The sequence below is a fragment of the Pieris brassicae genome, chromosome 2 (assembly GCF_905147105.1).
Source record: "Pieris brassicae chromosome 2, ilPieBrab1.1, whole genome shotgun sequence".
In the NCBI taxonomy this organism is placed as follows: domain Eukaryota; kingdom Metazoa; phylum Arthropoda; class Insecta; order Lepidoptera; family Pieridae; genus Pieris; species Pieris brassicae.
Window position 1 is genome coordinate 21,219,314 of NC_059666.1, and position 25,671 is coordinate 21,244,984.

At 32.8% G+C, this 25,671-nt stretch overlaps 1 protein-coding gene across 2 annotated transcripts in view; it reads left to right on the forward strand.

The window, feature by feature from the left end:
- Positions 1 to 25,671, forward strand: part of LOC123720653 (leucine zipper putative tumor suppressor 2 homolog) — an 89,390-nt gene that overhangs the window by 38,344 nt on the left and 25,375 nt on the right. The window contains exon 1 of one of the 2 annotated variants that reach the window (XM_045677354.1): positions 4,771 to 4,978. The exons of the other annotated variant lie outside the window; for it this stretch is intronic. Coding sequence (XP_045533310.1) covers positions 4,961 to 4,978 — 18 coding nt within the window. The 5' untranslated portion in view covers positions 4,771 to 4,960. Of the gene's footprint in view, positions 1 to 4,770; positions 4,979 to 25,671 lie in introns of those variants that run through there. 2 annotated transcript variants of the gene reach the window in all.

The following is a 25,671-nucleotide window of genomic DNA, read 5'->3' on the forward strand; positions in this document are numbered from 1 at the left end:
TCCATCGCGGACAAACATCGTGACAGGAGATTTATATATATTAAGATTATTGGACGGTGACCAACAGCGCAATGGCGTCGAACTTAAGAAAATCAAATAATAATTGTAAGATTTCGTAGTTAATTATATAAGAATGTCATTAAAAGCTCTAACAATCTAGTTTTCCGTATGTTATATTAAAACTATATTCAATAAGAATGAAAATCCATTATATATATATATATATATATATATATCAAGAATTATTGGAGGATGACTAACAGCGCAATGGCTTCGAAATAGAAGCCGTAAAATAAATCTCTGTTACAATTCCAAGTTGAGAAAATCAGTATACTAATTTGAAGAAGCCATTTTAGTTGTTTATAATGTAAGCCTCATAATAATAATTATACTGTAATACAGCGTAATTATTGCTCTCAGTTTATTTGCACTTCGCTATCATATAATTTTACGAGTTTCGATTATAAGCACATTGGCATTTAACAGTAATTAATGTTATAACGATAGCCTTAATTCTTACGGCTTTACGTACAATAACATAAACTCATTCACATTTAGGTCGTTTAAAAATAGATAAAAGACAAGAACCGTCACTGAACATAATAATAGGCAAAAATGAATAACATAATAATAGACAAAAATACAAAACATAATAATAGACAAAAATACATAACATAATAATAGACAAAAATACATAACATAATAATAGACAAAAATACAAAACATAATAATAGACAAAAATACAAAACATAATAATAGACAAAAATACATAACATAATAATAGACAAAAATACAAAACATAATAATAGACAAAAATACAAAACATAATAATAGACAAAAATACAAAAGATATTAATAGACAAAAATACATAACATAATAATAGACAAAAATACAAAACATAATAATAGACAAAAATACATAACATAATAATAGATAAAAGATAAACATTTAACATTTATTTAACACATTTATCTATTCCAAATCCATGCCGCCATTTCTGTGTGCAGTGTGCTTCTCTCTGCCATACATAATGTTTCCTTAAGCTGATCTACCCACCTTCTAAGTGTTCTTCCTCTTTTGCGTTTAACTATGGCACTAGTTTAATACATTTTCGTTCCTGTGACAAAACATAGTTAATGAATGTTGAATACTGATTATCTGCGAAATTTGCCAAAATTTCGGGTTTTAGCTACCTACGTATAACACAAATTATGAAAATGTTGACATTTTCCACCTTACTAAAGAGGATGTGAGAACATACGTTAAAAAGCGGAAAGTCTTTGACTTTATATAGAAGTAACAATTCAGTTTTTTTTCTTTTAAATATTAAGTTGTCGTTTGTAGTGTTCATTTTTTTTAAATCATGTATGTTTCTGTTATGTAATGTGTATATTTTAATAACATTTATCCGTAGAAAAATAACTCAATCGAAGCGACATCAAATGTCAATAAATTCACACAAAAGCTCACCATTTATGACTCTATGAAGTTGTATAGCTTAAACAAATTATCGTATTGTCCAATAAAATCCATTAGCACTTATAAGGATATGTGGGAATCACTAGAAAGTTGTCATAAAACCGGATCAGCACCGAATTCGTCTCGCGAAAACACGTGCGATCTCAACAGGTTTTTAACTTTTAGGGTTTACCTTAAGATTATTTATTGTAACCGGAGAATTCAAGATACTCAAGAGCTTGGTGAAGTGTCTTATCGAGGTGAAATTACAGAAATTACATTTCACCGTTAAAGAGACAAAAGTTTTGATAGATTTTCGTCGAATAGTTTCTTCTTAAACTTGTACTTAGAATAATATTGTGAATGAGGACTGGAAATCGTAACAAATTTACGTTAGAGACAGGCAGGTTTTGTTTTTTGCATCATATGTTCTGTATTTACTTTATATAATTGGATTTCGATAATGTTTGATTTAATTTATTACTGTAAAAGTGGAAATTTCGTTACTGTAATTTTTTGAACGCGCTGACAGAGTTATTTTAAGCTATATATACAACTTCTGGACTAAGTTTCTGGTCTATTCTTATGCATATGAATCTACCTTTTGGAAGGGACAATTTTTCTTTTAATATTTTCAATTTGTAATTTTGACTGTCACCACTAGGTTTCATTCAGTGATTAGACTGTGACCATGCCTTTTGGATTATATGAATGATAAATAAATAGTGATTGACAATATAATATGAAAACTTTCTATTATTAATCACTATTTATCATTTCTTTTCAGTGAACAGAAATTTTAAGTTAGTTAAATTATTAATATGTACGATTTCTTTCAATTTAAAGTGAAAAATGGATGTAAAACCTTAACAATTCTACTCGCGTGAAAGCCATCGCTCGAAGAAATCATGAAACATAAGGCGATTTGAAACACAATATCTCGTATTATATGAAGTTCAAGTTCACACAGGCGAATCCCATTAAGGCACCTGATATAAATAGAAATAGCAAGTGTACCTATCAAATTCACTTGCGAGCCTTCTGGCAATGTGGGTGTCCATGGGCGGCGGTATCGCTTCACATCAGGTGAGCCTCCTGCCCGTTTGCCTGCTATTACATTAAAAAAAAACTTGAGTCTAAGATGTCACCACAAATTAGACTTCCAACGATTTATAATTTGTTTATTCATTGATATACGAGAAATGTTGGCCTCTCATGTCCTGAGGTCGTAGGTTCGAATACCGCCCGTACTTCGGACTTACGATGAACTTTCTATGTGCGCATTCAACACTCGCTCGTATGATGAAGAAAAACATGAGGTCTAAGGCATACCCCATACAAGAATAGTAGTCAAACGCAGAAGACTAATCACCTACTTGCCTGTTATAAAAAACGATCATGAAACAGAAACAGAAAAGCGACCCTAACGACGAAAAAATGCGTTTTTTGTCGTGTTAAAATACGTATGTAATTGTGAAATTACCCTTATAATTAAACAAAATCGCAAAACAGTATTTCTTTTAAATGATACACAAATATAATCAATTATATAATTCCTGACTTTATTCTTACACACATCGTAGTAATGATAACGTCATATTTCCTCTGACGATATTCTGCATCTCTTTATTTCGATTTAATTACAAGATTTTGTCTATACTAACCGTAAATTAAAAAAAAAACTATCGTTTACAATACGGGCCGTATCGTCGGCATCAATCAATTTTCATTGCCCACATCTATCAAGATTGTTATCAGTTAATCAGTTAGTCGATTTACTTGATCGTTATAGTATTTTTCCCAGGATTGTTACGCGATTGTCGTGGGAATAATAATGTAAATAATTTATTTAAATAAAATAATTCTCAGTATAGCCTTCTCGAAGTATAGCCCTTTAATAATGATTTGTTTAAAACTCGGATGTCAACTGTCAATATTCAAGGTGATTCGTATGCCAAACAGATATAATATTGACAGGAACTTTCAGTTTGAGGGGTCTAAATTAATTGTTTATATTTATAATTGTTTTTGGAGCAAGTAAGTTCTAAACTGGTACCCATGGTGCAATTAACGAAACAGAGGAAGACAAAATAGAATGTGAATAGCAGGAATGGCGAGATTTGGATGAGGCCTTTGCGAAAGGACACACACATACCTTTTCTTCGTTCTTCGCACACTCCAGTGAGCTTCCGTTCTGCCCTTCAGGCGATTGACCACCCCGCGACGGCCCAAGCCAAGGTCCGGCATAGCTATTAGCATACATTATTATGAAAACCTAAAAAATATTGATATGTCGGTACTGTTGCACATAGTATTGTCTTTTGTTAACATAGCTTTTACACATTAAGAAAATACTTTTTAAATGTGTCCGTCACCGTGACCACGCACACTGTAAAGCACGCGAAACGTCGGAAAAATTTAAAAGTATGTAAATAATTATAAGTTTATAATAATAATACATAGCTTCAATCCGTTTATAAAGTAAATATGTTTTCTTCATGTGTAAAAGGTATCTTGACAAAAGACAAAATATAGATATTTCAAATTAATTAGTATGTAATCTCTCTTAAATTGCCAAATAGGGTGCTACAGTTACAAATGCGCGAAAAAAAAATTTGTTAAAGCAATGAAAAATTAAATATAAACAGGATTGTATGACCGTTTATTTGTTTGTAATTTGTATAATTTTAGCAATTTCGGACCGTTTACGTTATAATAAGGATTAAATGTATTTTCATATTTTTGACCGACTTAAGTTTATTAACAAACGGTATAGTGTTGCTGTTGCAATAACGGTACACCTTCATATTGGCACCTATGAGCTTTGCGAATGCTTTGTTTATAAATTATAATAATTACTTGCAAATAATATGCATGCATTGTTTAGAAATTTCATCACCGCTAGCTTTTACTGTAGATGATTAAGAAATGCTTCGGAACTAAGGATATTTGAGCAGTATTTTATAGTGCATCTCAAAACGTCTGGATTTCTTGATAATATCTTTATCTCCAGTAATATCCAGCTGATAAACTTTACTAGGAAGTGACCTGAATAAAATCTAAATTATTCTGATGTATTTCCGATCCATTATGGTAAAGAATCCTTTAATAGGAACGCTTTATTTATTCAAGCATTTATATGCCCACTGATGGTCACATGTCAAATAAATCCTAATAGGAGCCCCTATAAATACGAAATAAATTCAAAAGCTATGGGGTCAAATGGATCTGTGCCCTCCGAACTCGGTTCATTGAGCATAACAGCGCCATTCAACGGTAGAAGCCCGTAGCGTTCAGTGCCAAGTCTAAACACCGAACGCGTCACACGCGCGGATCGTGTATCGGATACGATCGTATATATATTCGAATTACGAAAACCTTGCATACTCTGCGCGGCGTTCGGCGCGAACTTTGACAGTTGTTTTTGACATTTTATTTTATTTTTAATTTAAAAAATGTGTTAGGCCTGTGATTCTGTTGATTTAACATCGTGATTCCAATATGACGTCTCTATACGAGGTGAGTGTGACATTTACTGGCATTTAACTTTTTGTTTAGTAAATTGATTTAATGACCTTGTTAGCGCTTTTGTTAATTGCCTGCAGACGCAACAGTTATTAAACGAACTTTCTGCTTTGAACTTTTTAGTTGAGACGTATACCTACTCTTTGTAAAAGACGTTAAATATTGCATTATAGCTTTATCACGATCTTATTACAGCGTTCGTACTTGTATAGTTAGAAATGTATGTTTACAAATATTCACCGGATACGGTGTAAATATACCGTTGTGATAACTTATCTTTAACTTTTTTTATCTATAGATATAGACTATAAATTTCGATTCTAAATAAACACTATTACAAAAGCAATTTCTTTAAAAAGTTATGAAATTAATTAAATAAAAAATTAGGGGTAAATAAGTTTGGCTTAAATTTAATAATGACAAGTGAAGTTTTTGTCAACTACGTTTATTTATGCCAGATTCAATATTGTCACCGACTAACGCAAATACGATTTTTTTTTCTAAAGAACTGTCACTTTAGACTTAAGGTTTGGCCATAAAAGCTGAATATTCTATTCGTGTTGGTTGGAGTTGCAGCTGTGTTATCGTTTGCCGGTCTTACGGTCGATTTCCATAAGTAAATATTTACACAAGACTTATTCAATGCTTATCGAATATTTTAACGGTTTTTCAACTACACCAGCGGTTTTTCAGCTACAACTGCACAAGATTAGGGAAGCTTATCATAATGCAAATACAAAATAAGTTACCAAAATATTACAAATTTAAAAAGGTCCAACAGTTGTGCGGAAGTATTAAGAATTACGATTTTACTGTGAACAGAGAAAAATGTCGACTAAATTAAAAAATATACTTTCTACTTTCGAACTATTGACACAAATAAAATACCGAATAAGTAAATAAGTAGATTAACTTGTCTATTAATCTTATTAGCGTATTATGAAACGGTAACGTGCTCTAGTACTAACCGACTTTAAAAAAAAGGACTTATGATAGCGTTTATACGCATCTTTCGCGTAATTCTGTACAATTGTATTTACGCTATTATAAACAAATAAGTATATTACTTATAGCTAGTATGTAGTTTTTTATGATACAAGCGTACATTTAAGGGGAGCTCGGTGGTATGTTTTGACATTACTGTGTTTTAGAAAGGTCAGGGCCAGTTGACAACTAAAGGTAAACCTCAGCACTTTAATGTTACTAAGAGTCAACTAATAGTAATATTTGAAAATGTAAATTTTATCGTAATAATTGCGTAGAATGGAACGTAAGTCTGAAACAGCTATAAAGCCTTTATTGCTCTCATGTCACAGTTTTTGTATAGACTGGCCATCCTGTCTCAAACTATTTATAGTCTATGCAGAAATGTGTTAAAATTTTGCTGCGCATTTACTAAGCCGTTTACAAAACTTTCGGTTCGTCGCTTTCAAATACTTAGATTACGGTAAAAGTAACTGACACGCCTGAAAAGTTTTTATGCGAAAATTGTAAATATGTTTAAAGTGTCAAGTGTCATCTGTCAATGTCAACTGTCAAGAAAAGCGTAGCATTGTGCTTTATTGACATCCCCAGGTGCGGCAATGCACGATTTGGATCGTCGTTTCTTGTAATAACAGATGCATCTTTCCTAGACAGTTTAATATGGGTTCATTCACATAAGCATTCACTGGACAGGCAAGCTCTCCGATAGGCCGCGACTTATTTAACATCAGGTGAAATTGTGTTCAAACGTCTGTGCAGTTCTTTATTTTTTTTAAAAAATGTGTGCGTGTACTAGTGTACACACGAAAGAAGTGAAACTTCTGTATGACCTTATTTTTCGAAAAAATTATCTCCTTTATCCAACTTTACAGAAATTGGTAAAATAAAGTTAAATTAGATAAAGTTTAAGAAAAGGCTTTTATTATCATAGATAAATAATACAATTATTTCATTTTACCCTATTACTACTAAGATTATTACAGAATTTCATTAATTGTAATAGAATTATTACTACCATTGTTATCGTTATTATATATTTTTGTTACTAATGCCTTCGAATCTCTTTGAATCAACCGTGATAGGGACAAGAAAAATATGGCGCGTCACGGAAAAATGTGACGCGCAACCGAAAAATGTGACGCTATTTTTTTTCCAACGCCGATAAAAAAGTTTCACTTTAATAGTGCTTAGCCTTGTCTAAGTTATCCTATATCTAACTACATTGCGATCACAGCAACAGCCTCTACCTCTAACCTAACATAGAAGTAACATTTTCCGATGACAACGTCACAACTGTACACAGTTAATTCGCATAAATTATCATCGTAGTCACGATACAAATATATTATTTCAAATGTTTGTTTTGCCTATTACAGAGTGCAATGCACTTCGCCATAGAACTGGCTGCTTGTTAGTAAACAGTGCTCACAATAGTCGAGCCATTCGTTACCAAGTGTTGACGGAAGTCTGAACATCTTTATATTCTGGGCTTTGAATGTTCTGTTATATTAGGTGTGAAATTGTATACAATAGTGAGGATTCTACATTGTCTTGCTATACCAATAAATTGCTTTATTTATGTACGGTTCCTGCGTCATCGGAGTGCTTTAAATAATAGAGAATTTTAGTTTTCCTCTATATTCGCGTATAAAAATATAAGCGAAACAATGAAATGTTAATTGATATGTACCGAATGTAGGCATTGTAACAGTTGAAGAGTGTGGCCACATCTGGCCTATACTCTCGGGGCGTAACTCCAACGATTTAAAAAGTCGCCACGCTTATAAAACTAAGAAAGCCTGTGAGCAAAATGTACAGCCTGTGAGCAAAATGTACAGCCTGTGAGCAAAATGTACAACCTGTGAGCAAAATGTACAGCCTGTGAGCAAAATGTACAGCCTTGGCTCGTACAACTAAGCTTGAACTGACAAAGACATCCAAAGGTTGCTAATTTTATTAAACAGTAAATAAATAAAAGAGATAGTGGAACATAGTGGTAAAGATGGACAAATGGAAGAATTCGAAAGAACATAAACTTAATGCGAACCTTATAGTACTTGAATATAGTCTATTTTTTTATTTATTCAAAACCATTCTTATGTCCTGCAAGAACTTATTACTTGGTGATTCAAATATAACCACAGTTTATCTACGGTAATAATTTATGTAGAAATGTTGGCATTGAAGAGGCTCCAAAAGTACTAAACACTTTCTTTTTGTAAACATTATTAGATAAAAGTCGTAAAATTTTGTAATCACAGAGAAAGCTCTCAATAAGCTTAAGCATAATGATGGGTATCGCACAACTATTTTGTTAAGTAGAGAAAGTTGTATTGCTTTATCATTTCGATATTGAGTACTACATAAGTACTGTTTCAATATTGTTTTAACTATTGGACTATTATATTGGACTTCACAGTAAATTAAAAATCTGATACCTTTATTGCTATAGAAAGGTATATTTTATATTATCTTCCTACTAGCTTCCCAAACTTCGTTTCGCCGAAATATGATTTGTAACTTAACCTACCTTTTTAGTAGCTTTATACCAACATATGGAACATTTTGTAATGCTAACCATTGAGACTGTTCAATTTTTCGAAATAAAAAGAAAATATTTTAAATATTTTTCATAATTTTGTAAAAAATACTGGAATTCGTCCAGCCTTTTCCTAAATTCTGGTCCAAAAATACTGGAATCTTCGAGTTTATTTATTTCTATGCTTATAGTAACATTATACTAATACAATAGGAAAGTTATAATAATAATAACAATAATAATTAAGCCTAATTTATTCCTTGAAAAATTTACAAAGTAAACATAAAATATAGATGTATATTTTTTTTTCAAGGACCTCTTATTGAGGAGGATTGATGGAGCCAATTGGAGGAGGCCTATAGCCTCCTCCAATTGGCTCCATCAATCCTCTCCACCAACTTTCTTAAGCTCGTCAGCCCACCGTGCAAGATAGGAAAGTTATTAAAACAAAAAATTTACTAAGAACCTAATGTCACATATAAACAAGAAAACATAAAACCTTAACCGTCTTATGACAAATGAATGACAATCTGCAATTAAATATATATCAGTCTTACATACTAATATTAAGGGAGCGCAAGTCGCGCGCAAATGGTTCTTCTCTGAGTAAATTAGTACGCGCTCTTAGCACTGCTAACAGTTGCGACCTCTTACCACTCTGAGTGTAATTATTTGGCACACGTACGTCTCTCTCGTATCTCTGGATAACAAAGATACACCTAAATAAATCAACTTAAAACCTATTGATTTCCATAAGTAACAGGTAGTACTGATAACCTCCTTAGTTTGAAGACGGTTGATATACAAATTTGCATGGTAAACTGGTGTATAGTATTGAGGTGACGTCACTCAGTGACTCACTGTGTCCATTCACAAATCCTACAGATTCCTCCAAGAGATAAGAACTGGTTATCGTGAGGTGATCAAACGATCAAAATTGCTATTCAAAGTTTTATAGGACAGGATTTGTGAACAGGAACGAGACAACTGCAAAGTTGCTAGATCTTTCGATTTAATTAATGGAAATAATAATTATTAATATACACCCTCACGTACATATACCTATTGTCACATCAACACACAACACACACCTTGTTTAATGCTCGAAGTTTGCCGGTATTTGTAAATGTATTGATAGTTTTGATTGATATTTCGTTTTACAAATGTTTGAAACTTTTTGTAAATATTATGTATTCCATCATTGGCTACATCTTTAGTATAATCGTTTTTTGATATATAATTTATGTTAGTAATAACAAATAAAATAAATAAATAGACACTGTTCTCTTTTGTCTTTTGTTTTTTTTAAGTTAAATAAACGTGAACATGATTCAAAGATTAGATAAATGAGGATTGTATTTGTACTAACACCTGCGACGCCATTTTTTTCACTTTTCATATGTACAAATTGTATGAATTAAGCACTTTATTCTTACGATATTATAGCTTATACTTATTACCTCAGTAACAGTAACCCCGATATCATTAACAGCTAATCTATATAGCATACTGACCTTAATATACGATGCACCGCGGCATAAGGTAATAAAATTTATGCTTTTAGTGGTATTTTAATTAAATACCCAGTTAGAGAAAGAAGACTTGCGATGGAGCCACGCCTGTATGTCAAATCCAAGACGAGAGCTTCGTTAGTCAATGTTTTTCGTCTTAGAGTGTAGAGTGAATGTTAGAGGATGCCTCAATACCTGAAGGATTCCGATCAATGATACTGAAGGAAGTTAGGATATTAGGATAACAAGAGAAAAATATTTATGTAACAAATCTAAACAGTACATTTGTAATCATTAGAAATAAATGTCATTGAAACGTGCTTTATTATATTAATATATCTCGAGATTCGGCTGGAATGTTTTGCCAAAAATCTATATTATTTTTTATATAATAATCTAAATGTGTACCAGGACTTCTCGAATTCGCGTTAAAAATACTTGGCGGAAGACATTAGCGAGAAGCGTGCACAATTAACATTTCGTGGTATATTTTTAAGTAATTATAGTGTGTTAAATTACACAATTACATTGTTCTCGTGCTCTTCGTGGCCTTCTGTGTGCAGTTCATGCATTTTTGTCATAAGAATTACTCTCAATTATATAATTTAAACCGTCGTGATTTAGTCGTTATTTTGGGTTGAATTACTGGAAAATTACGTCAATTTAAACATAAATTATAATTATGATAAAAACGCAGAGGCTTATCAGTGCTTGTTACATTTTCTGTTGAAAACATCTAATTAGGTATCTTTTTTAAGTAAATAACTAAAAACATGTTTTTTTTAATACTTATAATACATAAACTGTTGGCCAAGGCGCAATAATCCCAAAAGAAGAAGACAACTTAAAAGTTGGATCGACCGTTAAGGAACCAGCAGGAAATACATGGCAGAGAGTCATACGTCATTCCTGACTGCACTATTCCAGTCAATAATAGCGGCATTTGGAAGAAATGCATAAATAGGGCACAAAGATACCTAAAAAGAAATATAAATGTGTTTAAGTGCAAAAGAATCTGAAATAAAAGGCTATTATTATTATTTAAAGAAATGTTGGGAATCACCACTGTCGAGGAAGACATTAAAAGATCAACCGAAGAATACGAAAGGAGACTTCAGACACACGTCAACCCCTTTCGGGCCTCTTGGAAACCACAGACTGCGTGTTTCGCCTGAGAAGGGCAAGACTTGCCGCAGTTAGACAGTTTGCCAGTTACGGAGAGAAAACAAATCGTTGAATTTGTTAATTGCCTCATAATTATCTAATCAAAGTCATACCATTTGATTTATGCCAAGAACCTGACTGAAGATGGGTGAAACAAAAGAAAACAATGTAATAAATTATATATTACAAATGTAAATAACAATGACTAGGAAACTTAAACAATTAGGAGGGCAATCACTTAGGTCCTATTTTAATAACCAGATTTTTGTTAATTCAACATTTAAAATCATTAAATTGGTATATTGCGATGGAGTAGTCAGAGCCAGCCACAAAGTCGTTTTCAAATAAATAACAGCATCTTAATGGTCTTATAATGTCAGGATAAAAAAATGCGAGATTATTGTTGTAAATGATGCCTTACAATTAGACCATAACTAAGGCTGAGTCATTGCAAAAAAGCCTACAATACTGAGTGGGTTTGGTATTTGAGTTAGACCAAATTTTATTATGCTAATTTGCCAAAAACAGTTTTATGTTTCATGGTCGCCATTTTAGTGCATAGTGTATAACGTTGGCGGAATTAATTTATATTTTGAAATATGGTTGAAGGCAGACAAATGTAACAACTGTATTGTTAAGGATAAATTTGGCTTACCAGAACTTTTTTTTCATATTACTGTTTTCTGTCATGTCATGTCATCGTAATGTTAAGTTATGCCCACTGACATTTCCAGAAGGCTGGCAATGGCGATGCCGGCCTTTAATATGAATTGTTACTCTCTAATCTTTTCTCTTAGCCAAATTGATTCGAAAATACTGTGTAACTCTTATTAGCCATAGAACAGAGAAGGCTTTGGATCCCAATAATGAGATTTTGATCCACGCTATCCCAAGGATATTGAGAGCGAGCTTGGATACAAAAACGTCGGGAACTGTATCCATATTGGAAGTTTAGGAACGAGGTCGCTAGTGTTTTTCAAATATTAATCAACATATGAACTCCGCTGATGACACCAAAATGAGCCTTGGACTCCAAAACTAGAGTCACCATGGCCGTTTTGCACCATTTGGCATTTGATTAGAAACACCTTATAACAGTTCCAAGTTATTGCTATTTTTTACACTCTTTCTTGTGACTACAATAAATATAAAGGAGTGTGGTACTAGTGGTCTGAGCGTGCGACTCTGGCTCGCAAAACTCCTACGGCTTGTCAGGCTCGGAACATATCACCTACATATAAAAATGTCATGAGATTAATACAGGAGTCCGAGGCCAAGAGCTAGAGGTGTTTTTTTATTATTGTGTAATTTGCTCTTGTATAAAATTAGCAAACTAAAAATAGGTTTAACAAAGTCGGTATTGATTAATTTCAAAGGTGATACTTATAAAACTATTTTGTTTTATGTAAGGTGATCGCTGTAGGCCAAAACGTGGGAGTTTCTGACGCTTGACTAAGGTTACAAACATACTCGTGGGATAAAGAAAATAACTAAGAATCTTAGTATAGAATTTATATACCAAATATATTTAAACTTATATATATATAGAATCATATTTTTTAATGATAATTATCTTATTAATAATACCTACTATATAATTATAATTAAGGCTGTAACGATACGTTTATAATATAAATACTATGTGTATTAAAGATTCATTTACACGAGTTATATTTTATATATTTATTGTCTAAAAAAACTTGCGAACGTTATGATTGAATGCTTTTTTTAATTAGAATGTATTTGACTGTATAAATACCAGTAAGATTTTTTTAAATACATACTTTATAGTAAAAAGCGCTGCGTCCAAAGCTCAATAAATTTAAACATAAGTCACTTCCGGTGTACATAATACGTACGAACCGGAATCAATAAAGTATGTTGATCCAACCTTATTTGAATTGAAAGATAAAAATGTTGGCGTGTTCAGCATCCGGCGATACAATTCTCACAAGACTTCATCTATTTTTAAGTATCAGGGACTAGACATATACTACCTTAGAAGAACCAGTGTTAGAGAATTTAGGTTTGGCTTCAGATGTATCTATTTCGTGATAATTTAAAAAAAAAATACAAGTTGGTGTAGACTATACAGGACACGTAGCCGCTGTTTTTTGGTCAAAGGAATGCCGATTTCCTCACAATGTTCTCCTTTACCGTACGAACGAATTTTAAAAGTACTTATAATTCAGGTATAATTTATAAAACTATTCTTACAAATGGAGAGGCTGTATTGGGGGATTATCACGCAGTTTTTTTTGCGATGAAGTCGAAAAATATTGTCTGGAAATTAAGTAATGTCTTAAAATTACCAAATCTGTTTAAAAATATATCCTGATATTTAAGAATACTTAAGATAGAATACCTCTTAAATATTGATATAGTCTAAGCATTCGTTTTAATGAAACCTTTTTACAAACTAAACTTACACCAAATCCTACCAAAACACCGATTCAGTTGATTAGATTATCCATTATATAGAATCGACAAATAAACGTTTTCATGGTTTCCTAGAAATCAACTATCGTAAATCGATTTAATGTCATCGAACTTGACCTCATTCTTATTACATCATGCTTTTGTTCCAGCTATTTAGCACAGATTATGCTGTAATCATAGATAATGTGATGTTTCATTACGTTGACTGTTAGATTATACAGATCATAATTAATGTTACCGCATCCGTGTAAATAAGTAATATTTACGCAGTAATAACAGTGTTTATGAGTACTGTTGGCTTCAGCGACGCTCAACCCTGAGGTCGTAGGTTCGATCCCCCGGCTGTGCACCAATGGACTTTCTCTGTATGTGCGCATTGTGAGGACACTGGCATGCCTTAGAGTCGACGGTGTATGTCAGGCCCAGGAGGCTGATCACATAATTGCAAATGATCATGAAACGGAAATCTGAAGCCCAGACCTAAAAAGGTTGCAGCGCTACTGATTTATTGAAAAAAAAAAACATCCGAAATCACGTCATACGTTTTTTATGAAAATGTTTCCTGCTGCGTAAATTATGTCATTGTTACTAGGTTCAAAATCCGCTCCTCTATAGCAAGCGATTTAGTTGTAACCAGTTCAATCCAAATCAAACTTTCCAATTGACCTTTGCAAATGTGAGCTTATTGAACCATATAGTCCAAGGGTAACGGGTGACTTGAAATCCGGTGGTCACGCAGTCGATAATTGCAATAAAATCAATAGAATACTGTTATCATAAGATTATGTGGCGCCACAGATTAGGCGATAAATCTGTATTTACTGTCGCAACCACTTAAAATATCAAAGAGCCGCGATTAATATAGATTATAATATATGAGAGAGAATATAGTAAAGAGGTTTTGTGGCGAGCAGATATCAACTCTGAGGTCGTAAGAATTCATTGTGCTGCTGTGTACCAGGTCTTTGTAGTATAGTCCTGGTAAACAGATGCAGGAAGCCTTTTCGCTAACAATTACTGATCTAGGCAACAAATACATGGCGAAGACCAGGTTGTAACAACAAGACAGTGACTCTTGCTAATTAGAGAATCGATATCCGGTAGGTGTCTCCCCTAGGGGATAATCCAATTGTTTAAATAAAGATTATGCTCCTCCCTTAAAGGCCGACAACGGACCCACTAAAACGCATGTTCATGGGCTACGATGACTGCCCTTTTTGGTGTCTGGTTGGCGTCTTGCAGGCTCGTTTTGCCCTCTATAAACAATTATTAAGTAGATTAACGTGTAAGAGTTCTCACAATTTTAGATAATTTTGTGGCAATATCCGAGTCCTTATATTGCGGAATGATCATATCAAGCCGATGAACAATATCTATTGCTTGTTTCAAATTGTTATTGCATTGACATCATGGCCCAGGCATCGGCATGGTCACGAAGTACGATTCTCAGAGCGGTCGTTCAACCGGAACTATTTGTGCTTTTTGTCTAAAACTTATCGTTATGGAAAGCTATGCACGGATACCAATGCTTTAAAGATTTTTCGTAATCGATTTTCTATTGGGATTTCCCATGTTTTCTCGACTGGGCCATCTGTATTTTTATTTATTGTAAAATAAAAGCTCATGACATAGCAATTGTTGTTGAAAAGAGCATTTTGAATTTTTTATACTTATAAACGCACCCGTAATTTTTTCCTTGTTCGCTACTTTATTGTTTTTTATCAGGAAGCTCACCTGATGTTGAGAGATACCGCCGTCAATGATCTCTCACATTGCCAGAAGGCTCGCAAATGCGTTGGCTGCTTTTTAAGATTTTATACGCACTTTTCTTAAATCCTAAATCGAATTAGTTCCAAAATACTTCATTCGGCAGTTGGATCCACGTTGGTGGTGCGTGAAAAAAACTGCCTTTAATAACGCTCAGTTGTAGATCGACGGACGTGGAAATGTCGTGTGGTCTTTCGTAAATGATTCTGCATGACCTGATTCTGAATGATCAGCCTTCTGTGCCGTCTGTTAGTTTGCGGTGTTAGCAAGAGGCATACAAAACATAACATACTATGACCATGGTTACTCGCCTATAGATATAGAATATAAATATATAAACATATATATATGCATATTTGTAAATTTCTTAATATGATTTCTGAAATATGGAGATTTGTATGCAAAGATTTTGCAGGAGTTATAACACCATTTTTATACATCGTTACATAACAGATAAAAACAAGCACCGGATAGCCTTATCGTTAACAAGCGGAAGGCAAGGAAAAATAAAAATTGCATTTTTTCTATTCTGAATTAATCTCCAACAGTTCGTAAAACTAAGAAAATTGTTCAGGTATTGTTAACGGTCTGGATAAAATGTATTTATATACCTAGGTATATAACATGTATACACATTGAGATTATATTTTTTTGTCGACTCGACTGCCCACGACAATTTTTAGATATATCCTATTTAGTCCAAATTGTTTTTTATTCGGCATTAGAAAACAAAGCTAGTTTTGCGATGTTATAGAAATACACAATGGCTATTATGAAATAACACAAATGGGGTATTGTACGGCTTGTTAACATGCGTGATAGCCGGGATCACAATAAAACAATGGTTTGGACCACCGGCTGTGCATATTTACACATATTTGCATATCTTAAAGCATTTAATTCTAATTTAGAATCACAGGTATGCGATGTTTTATACGTACACAATTAAATGTAGTTGTGACCTCTGTACGCATTTACGCACGTAGATACGTGTATCACAGATTCATCTGATCGGCCTTCTGTGGCTGACACAGATAGACTGTCTTTTACATGATCTATCTATATGTTTGTATGTACGCACACATAGCTATCCACTACTTAACCGGGATTCGAAGGCGTGAACGACAAACACTGCTTGTACAATTGTTCTCTATACTCGTACATAAACCGCCTGCAGTAATATTTTGTATAGTATCCATAACACCAATAGACATTCGTAATATCAGACGTTACGCAAGTACGTTGCCTGCCTTTTAATAAATAGAGTTTTGTTAATAGAGACTCGAAGCCTGATCTAATATTACATATAAATGTACATATGCAATGTATCTGAGTATTGATGAATGATGATGATCACGTTTAATCAAGTCGTATTCTTCCTTCATGTATGACTCATATGCATTGCAATACATGTTAGGCAAGGCATTATTGTAGACGCCCGCGTTGAGATTAGATCGCCTACGCCCTTTAGATTAACTGACGTGTATATTTTAAGCGACTAAGAAAAAACTTAGTTTATTCGATGTGTATTTTATATGACCAACCTGGATTTTGATGATGATTTTTATATCGAATTTGTTTCAAATTAGTTGACCGGATTAAAGAGTTACATCGAATTCGAAATTCTATACCACCTATACGTCCGTCGTTCCACAACTGAGCGCACGTGACCACCACCACTATGTGGAACCAGCTGTTCTGTTAAATATTTTCGCACCAATTCGACTTTGTTCTTCAAGGAAGAGCTAGCCCGGCAATGTGAGTGTCTTTGTGGGACGGTATCACGTAATATCAGATGAGCCTCCTACCCGTTTGATAAAAAAAATGTGTGTGTGTTGTCAGCTACGACGCACGATTGGAGTTTACTCCTTACGAACGATAATTATGATATATATCGAATAGACAAAAAGGGTAAATGAACGCATCTGCTAAAATGATAAGAGAAACAAACATATATTCAATAAAGCGTATTACATAAAGTATGTTACAAAACAATATAAATAATAATAATAATAACAATAATAATTGTGTTCAATTTATACAAATCCAATTTTAGCGAGAGAATGAGATGGAATCATTCTTTTACACCTTCAATCCTACAGATATATATATATATGTTTATATCTTTCTACGTAACGCCTCAACTTTTCGTGTTACACTTGATTTTACTCCTCATAAAATTTCCGTACCGGGCCTTATAACTCAAATCGTTTCTTAAGGAGTAAACTCCAAAAATCAGTATCGTTGTTACTTCCATTTTCACTTCACACTACTTAAACATCTCATCCGTTCAATAAGTTTATGTTAAACTATATAAACCTATTATTCTTTTAAAAATCTTGTCGTGTCTTAGTTTTGTAACTCTATACTTATATCTCGATATTATAATAAATTGTAATATACTTTATGTTAAGCGACATTATTTTACATTACAATTGGAGAAAGTCAATTAATCTTAAATTAATTCAAAACATTTGAAATCTAGATTTTCTTTTATTTTCAAACTAGTTGATCGCTATAACTCTCACTTTCTCGTGTCTGATTAAATTCCGTTCGCCAAAACAGAATTATATCAACTAATAATGCGAACATTCGCTCGCCAATTGCATTGTATTTTGTTGATTTATTTTATAAGTTACAAATAAAATAACGTCTATCCGATACCTTAAGGGTGTCCGAATAAAAAGTTGTTACTCTAGTTATGTAATCTAACATTAGTTAAGTTACATATATATATTTTAGTAAATAATTACTATCGTTAACCAAATGTTCACAATCGTTGCCCACTTAAAGCCAGATATATATAACATTCTTGTCTTCGATTCCATTCAATTCAATTCAAAATCATTTATTCATATAGGTAACACAATGTACACTTATGAACGTCAAAAACAGAAATGTATATAAAATGCTTCTAATTTTACATTTACTGCCAGTTCGTCAATCAAGGGCATAGAACGGAAGAGAAGAACTGGCAATAAATCTCCGCCCAGCTTTTTAGAATTTCCAAAAAGGTCTACTACACTTATATTGAAGTATAAGTATTAAGATAAAAGATTATTGATGTACCTAATCGTATATAATCAAATGCAAAAATATTTATAACCTACGACGGTAGTTTATATACTTGGTAATTTTAACTTAAAATAAACGAATGTAATTTCATATATGACAATTGTGTATTGTTTATTTGATCACTACCCTTACGCCAGTTATTTACCAGCCTCAATTCTGCTTATTTAAATTGAAAACATTATTTTTATTTTGAATGGTATTTTCGACTCTACAATTGGCAATGGTTTACTTAAGAACCCTTAAATAGACCTAGTAGTTTCGTTAGTTTGTTAGTTGTTAAACCAGCGTCACAACCCCACTTCGTCTAATTTTATGTTAGTTATAAGCCCATGTAACCAATAAAAACTAGTTGACACCTAGCTTCAAACAAAGTGTTTTATTTAACATATATTTAAGCATATCTACAATCATAATGTTTCTTTTTAATCACACGTAGACATCCTTATAAAAACATATATGTTTTACCATAAATACCTACTCAATAAAAAATGAGTACTGTTTTTATTTAAGGCCTGTCCATTAATCACGTGAAGTTCGAAAGAGGGGGGAGGGGTTTGACTAAAATCACGTAATATCACAAGGGGGGGGGGATAGGGGGTTTAGTAAGATATTACGTGTACTTATTTTTTTGTCAAACGTGTGATTTCTACAATATATGTTTTTCGTTTGATTACACCATTCCTTTAATATTATTTTTATGCCAGTCACATACAACCTGCAACCTTGCTTCTGTCTAAGACATTTTTATCATGGTCCTCAATTTTCTTGAATACGATTAGATTATACTTTATCCGGTATAAACTATAATATACTTAAAAATAATATTATAAAATTTTTACGATTCTTTGTAGGTACTAATACACGTGATTTTTGGTGAAGGGTGGGAGATAGTCTTAAACCTCCACCATGGGGGAGGGAGGGGTTAAAAAACGTTAAAACAACATCACTTGATTAATGGACAGCCCCTTACGGGGCAAGAAACAGTACAGTGTAATAATTAAATATGAAAATTAGTTTAAGAAGACCACAAAAGAGAAGTTTTATCTACATAAACATAGTTATGTAGAAAATTTATAGACGTATAAACATTTAAATTTAGTTTAGTTGTCGTATATTTTTAAAGTTTCGTCGATTTTATAGGCAATCAATAATTATTTAAAAAGCACAATTTACATCCAAACTACATCGTAAAATTTAAAACATAGTTTGCATAAAGGTCTTTATGAGTTAAAGAAAGTCGTAAATCAATATTCTAAATAGGCATAAAATTAATTATTCTTGTTTTAAATAATAATTTTATAACGTCTAAATACTTTAGAATCAAGTTAATTTTCGAATTAATGGGAAATTCTATAAAGTATCCTTTATTTTGTCGGTATTTTCGAGCGAATGTTAAGAGCGCACATAGGTAGAAAGTCCATTGATGTACAGCCGGGAATCGACACGTCCTGAGGGATGAGAGTCGCACGCTAAAACCACTAGGCCATCACAGCTCTTTCGTTATTTACTTAGTTAATCTTTCAACGAATTATATTACAAAAAAAATATTGATATATAATAATTAACAATAAGTAATTATGAAGATTAGGAATACTTAGATTTATTTCACAAAATACCTAATGGTCGTAATTGCAACGAAAACCATTTGAAGGCTTTGCGCCTACAACCTGTCATAAAGATCATGCCTACGCGCACAGCTAGCAAATCACATGCGAAAAGAACAAAAGCTTTTGTTTAGGTAGTACTAATGTTACAAATAGAGGCAACGTGTTATGAAAGAAAATTACAAGTTAATTTTTTGTTACCTTAAAATTTAAGATTTTTTATTTATTTATAAGTTGTGCATAAAATTATACAAGAAAGTATGACATCACTAATTTTACACACATACATATCAATTATATTAGAACATAAGCAAGCTAGCACAGGAAAAAATTAAACAAGCAATCACAAAAAGAAACTAAAAGAAATAGAAACTTGAATATCATTAAGAGGATGATAAACGAAGGTACAGTTAGTTGGAAGATTGTTGTAATATATATCGTTAATTTTATCAATGTTAATAATTAAGTTGTAAGATCGAGATAACCTATTCACTGGACTAAAGATGCAGATTCGAGCCGTAGGTTTTGTGAAGGAGTTGATGATTTTTTGTCTTACTGCAGTCTTAAAACGCCGGCAACACACTAGCGAACCTTCTGGCTATGTGATTGTCCATGGGCGGTGGACATCATAACACTTAACATTAGATTAGACACAACGTTTATTGCTACAAGACGAACGTTCTAGTAGTAACCACTGGTTATGGACTAGGTCAAAGATTTGGAGTCATACTTAGAGCTTAGCCTTGACTCTCTTGAACTCGGGGTTAAATCTCTTCTTCTTTTGGTGCCTCTCCGTTACTGGTGCCCGTCAGTCTCGTGAATCCTGTGCCAGATGCAGCAATGTATTATGTACCCGTTGCAAAACCATGATCTTTGCCTTCTACCCTGAATTGCAACCAATTTAAGTTAATTAAGTTATTTATCACATTTGAATAATTTGAATGGTTTTTAATTAAAGTTTATTATATTAATCGTTAACCTTTTCGTCTCTTCCTTAAACTAAAGTCATGACATTTGAGTGCAATAAATGAGTTTGTTTATTAGCAACAACAAAAAAAAAACAAACTGCAGAGTAAGACAAATTACACTAATCTAGATCGTAGATTTAAATGGTATCACCAAAATTGTTCACTTCGTGAATGGCGTAAGTCTGGTCACGAGTTATGAAACGGGTCAAGGATAAACTTTATTAAATAGTTTGTATACCTCAATACGCAGAAAAACAACTTACAACTTAAATAGAGACATGACACGTAGCCCGTTGTACAGATGACAGATGGTCTAAAACAGTAACCGAATGAACTGCTCCAAAAGGAACAAACCAACAGAGCGATGGGCCGACGGGGTTGACGGAGTAGCTGGAAAAAATTGGATGACAATGGCACAAAATAAAATAGGGTCGAAAATGTTAGAGGACATCTCTCCCGGACAGGGGCCGCAGTAATATTTTATTTATTTATAACTATTTTGGTTTAATATATGCCAATAGAGATGGATGAATAAAGGCTTATTATTTGTATGTATATCTCTGATGTAAATTTCTCTATGAATATTCATACTTTCAAGAGTGAACTAGGAAAATAAATTTTAAATATTTAGGAATAAGATTATAGTGTTTCATTCAACACACTGATGACCACTCGTCTCCATTTCAATTCATATCTTTTGAATTATTGCGTTTCGTAACAGATATTTTTGGTCCTTCCAATTTTCCCTTGCACAATGTTAGCCTTCCTTCGAATTCTGTTTTAAATGGTTAAATTTCGGGTCAAACTTTCCATATTTATGAATAATACTGTAAGTTTATGTTTTGATATTATGCACTTATATGACTTAGATGGATCGATATTATACAGAATATTTAAATATTCACTAACAAATGACATTGTAACATTATCAATGAAACATTTGTAAAGCAAGACTATCCAAGCGCCAAGATGGGGTCATGAGCGCCGTGGTCTCCCCTGGTTTGTTTGTACCAAGACATACTGGTGATATTGAACAATAGCCCTGATAAGTGGGAATTCACAATTCTCAGATAAATGATTGCGCCTACAGGCTATATTAGTTGCTATTATGCGGATACAATGGACTAATCTAATGAAGGACAATTGATAAGTGGAATGATAAACGGCCTTTCGAATGCCAGTCTTTGTGTATGATAATTTTCTATTAATATATCGTGAAGTGTTACTTAGTGTGTTTTTTGTTAGAATTAATTTATATCAGAGGCATTTACAGGCAATATTTTTGAATATAAGTAGTAATTAAATTTATCTAGCGGGTTATTGATATTTTTTTTTTAAATTAACTATTTCATCCATATTACTCTTTTAGTAACAGTAGGATTTGAGTATGAGAGACGATGTAGTAAAGGGACTACAATGAAAGCGCAGGAAGGCTTCCGAAGAGGCAGTCGTAGTCAACAGAAGGAAGAGGCCTACATATCCTGAAACTGTGAAGCAACTCTCTTATTAAAAATAAATTGTGTAACACAAGCAAGAGCCAATAAAAACATATATCTTCTAGAGTCTGGCTGCGCGTCAAAATGTAGGCGATGAAAACTTCTTTAAAAGCTCGTAGATTAACTGAATGTTGTGTTTACTTTCCTTGACGTTCGTTTCGGCAACTTTCACCGCCCCATAAATGATACCTGTTCCGAGCATCTATTGATTGTCATTATCACTTATAAATAAGCTTACGAAAGTGAATTTGACACGGAAACCCGAGATTTTATAATTCACCCTGCTGCATCGGGTATATATTAAACACTAATAATATGTTACGCCAAGTACACGTTCGAAGAATCATTTACATTAATTTGAACCTATAAAATCATCCACCTATAATCAAGTGGTAATAAAACAGGAAATTGCTAGTAATTGACGATCGTATTACTATATGGTAATAAAAGAACTTCTTAATTTTGTTTGGTAATAATTGAATCTGCGTATCACAATATTTACGATTTCAAGGGTACAACAAAATTTGAATAAAGAATTCTAAGGACCTCGTAGGGGCAGGGGGGGACGAAAAGGGCACGCGTGCTAAGCAGATGCTTCACAGTCTCTGCATCTGCCCGACACGTGCGATTCTGACCCTAACCTAGTGTAAAAAGACCGGTTTGAAATGGAGGTCACCTGCCGAATGCTCTATATTATACCGGAATTGTAACGAGATACGCCCAATACTTAAAGATTATACTCGTAATATACTGATTTCCCACAAATGCCTATAATATACGTATATGCGTAGTAAACGTTTCTTATACCACCTTGCAATAATGACGGTTTACACAGCACAGAGCAGAATTTCGCTCTATCTTCATTCTTCTAAGTGATAAACACTTGCAAAACAATAATTTCGTTTCTTCAAAACCTTCCTTTATTTGTCAATTTGTCTACCAAATTGGGTTTACCCTGGGATACAGCGTTTTAGTTAAAACAGTGTAAGTAGGGTGAGGTTATGACATCGTATGATATTTTAATAACTCTAGAAATCAGAACTAATGACTGATATAGCAAAAGGTAGCCTGCAATTGAGATTAAAGTGTTTTATGCAATATAATTGCACAGGATGTTATAAAACTTGGTTTTTGCAGCGTTTTGATGATAGGAAATAACTTTATTTTATTTGCTGATGGAATTTATATGCTGCAATCGTTCTTTAGGTAAGATACAAATTAAGTGTTAGCATAAATTTTCTTTATGGGGCAAAAGGAAAGCGGGATAAATACCAGAAGGTATACGTATTAAGAAAATGTTAAGATATTTTCATGTCGATGAATCTATTTCACGATTGGTTCCACAGTGGTGAAGCGTGGTAAAAATGCCTTAAAAATAATCCAGAAGGAACCTACATCTCTATCAATATTTTTTATTTTATTTATGCTCACATCGCATGAGGATAATCAATCTTATGATATTAGTTAGACAAAGGATATGTGTGAAAATGACATGAGAACTTAAGAAGGTGCAGCGCTAAGTCATGCAATTGCTCACAATCTAATATCCCGCAGCCCTGTTTCTTTGTGTATTCACATCTTAAATTAAGTTTACCTTGTGTTGGTTATGAAATGTCGTAGAAAGAATTCTAGCTTGTTAGTAAATATTTTGCTTTGTATTTTTTTTTGTTAAGGGGGATATACTGTGCCTGTGACTAATAGAAATGTATTGATGTTTTATTATAGATCACTATTGTATGCTCATATTACGTAGACTTACTGAAGAGCCTCGTTTCATTACAATACTCAGTGCATTAGGACATACCAATACTAAAGAAGGTACATTATACAATGTAATTACATAAATAGCACACAAAGAAAAAAGTAATTAATTAAAACTGCAAGATTGATAAAAGGCCTCGGCGAAAGGTCTCAGAGTTGCTGAAAATTTCCATGGAGTCATTTTTTATCACAGATTGTAAAAAATCAGACGTGTTTCACGGATATTTGTTTCTAGTCAACCGTTCTTAAGAAGTGACTTTTACCCAAATTCTTTAAAGATTCCAATAATACGTTAACGTAAGCGTGTATGGCCATACATTGTCCTAACAAGGGTTATCTGTCAGACAAGTTTGTTTGGCCTTGTAAAGCGTCTTGTTGATTGTAATCGCCTAATTTACGATCGTGTGACGTACTGTATTTTCTTTTATGACCCGGACATTGGTTGAAATGCACTTACAGTAGCGGAACTTTGCGATTTTTACTAAGTTCTACCCACATTAGTATGTTTATATGACGTAGGTTAAATTTAAGAAACGATATGTGATTTTTTAATGAGGGTATATGAAAATTTGTATGTAAAATTTTATTTTGGTGCAATAAAATTCAATTTCTATTCAATTTAATTGATTCAAATGCCATTGAAATCATTGAATACAAAATAAAACAGCACATTTTTGTACCAAAGGAAAATTTTACTTGAAACATTTTGCATCAAAGAAAATTTTTACATACGTCTGAGATTCATCTACCCTCATTAATAATTTTCGTGTATCCTTTGTTTAAAGAATCCCAATCTCAATTATACGTACCCCGTTAAACCAAGGTCCTGTTTTATTGAAATAACTACATAGAAATTAGATTTACTATGTCAACCTATGGTTAACTAATTATTGAAATCGCTTTGGGTAGCGAGTGGTAAGTGGTAAGCTTGCTGTTAACTGCAAGGCATATCATTGTTTTTTTTATCCTCTAATACCATTTATTAAAAACCTAAACATAACAATCAAATATATAGTATTTACAATTTTCTTAACCTACATAGTAATAATGAAAATAATGAAAAATTATAAATAGAAAATTAAAACAATTTTTAAAGTTTGGTTCCTGTGGCCTTTAACGCTGGCAGCATTTCCTCGCTGTATTGCGATATTTATTCGTATTTTCTGTTATTATATTTAATGGTAGTTTATAACTTCCACATCCAACAATTATTGTTATTATTTACCGGAAAACATTCTATTATGAAGGTTTTTCAAGATGAAAGATTACATTATTTGCTTGCAAATAACAGGATGCCATTACTTATAATTTTAATTTACATTTCTTTAAAAAAATGCTTTAAAGATTCTAATTTACAAAGTGTCGAGACGTTCAATGTT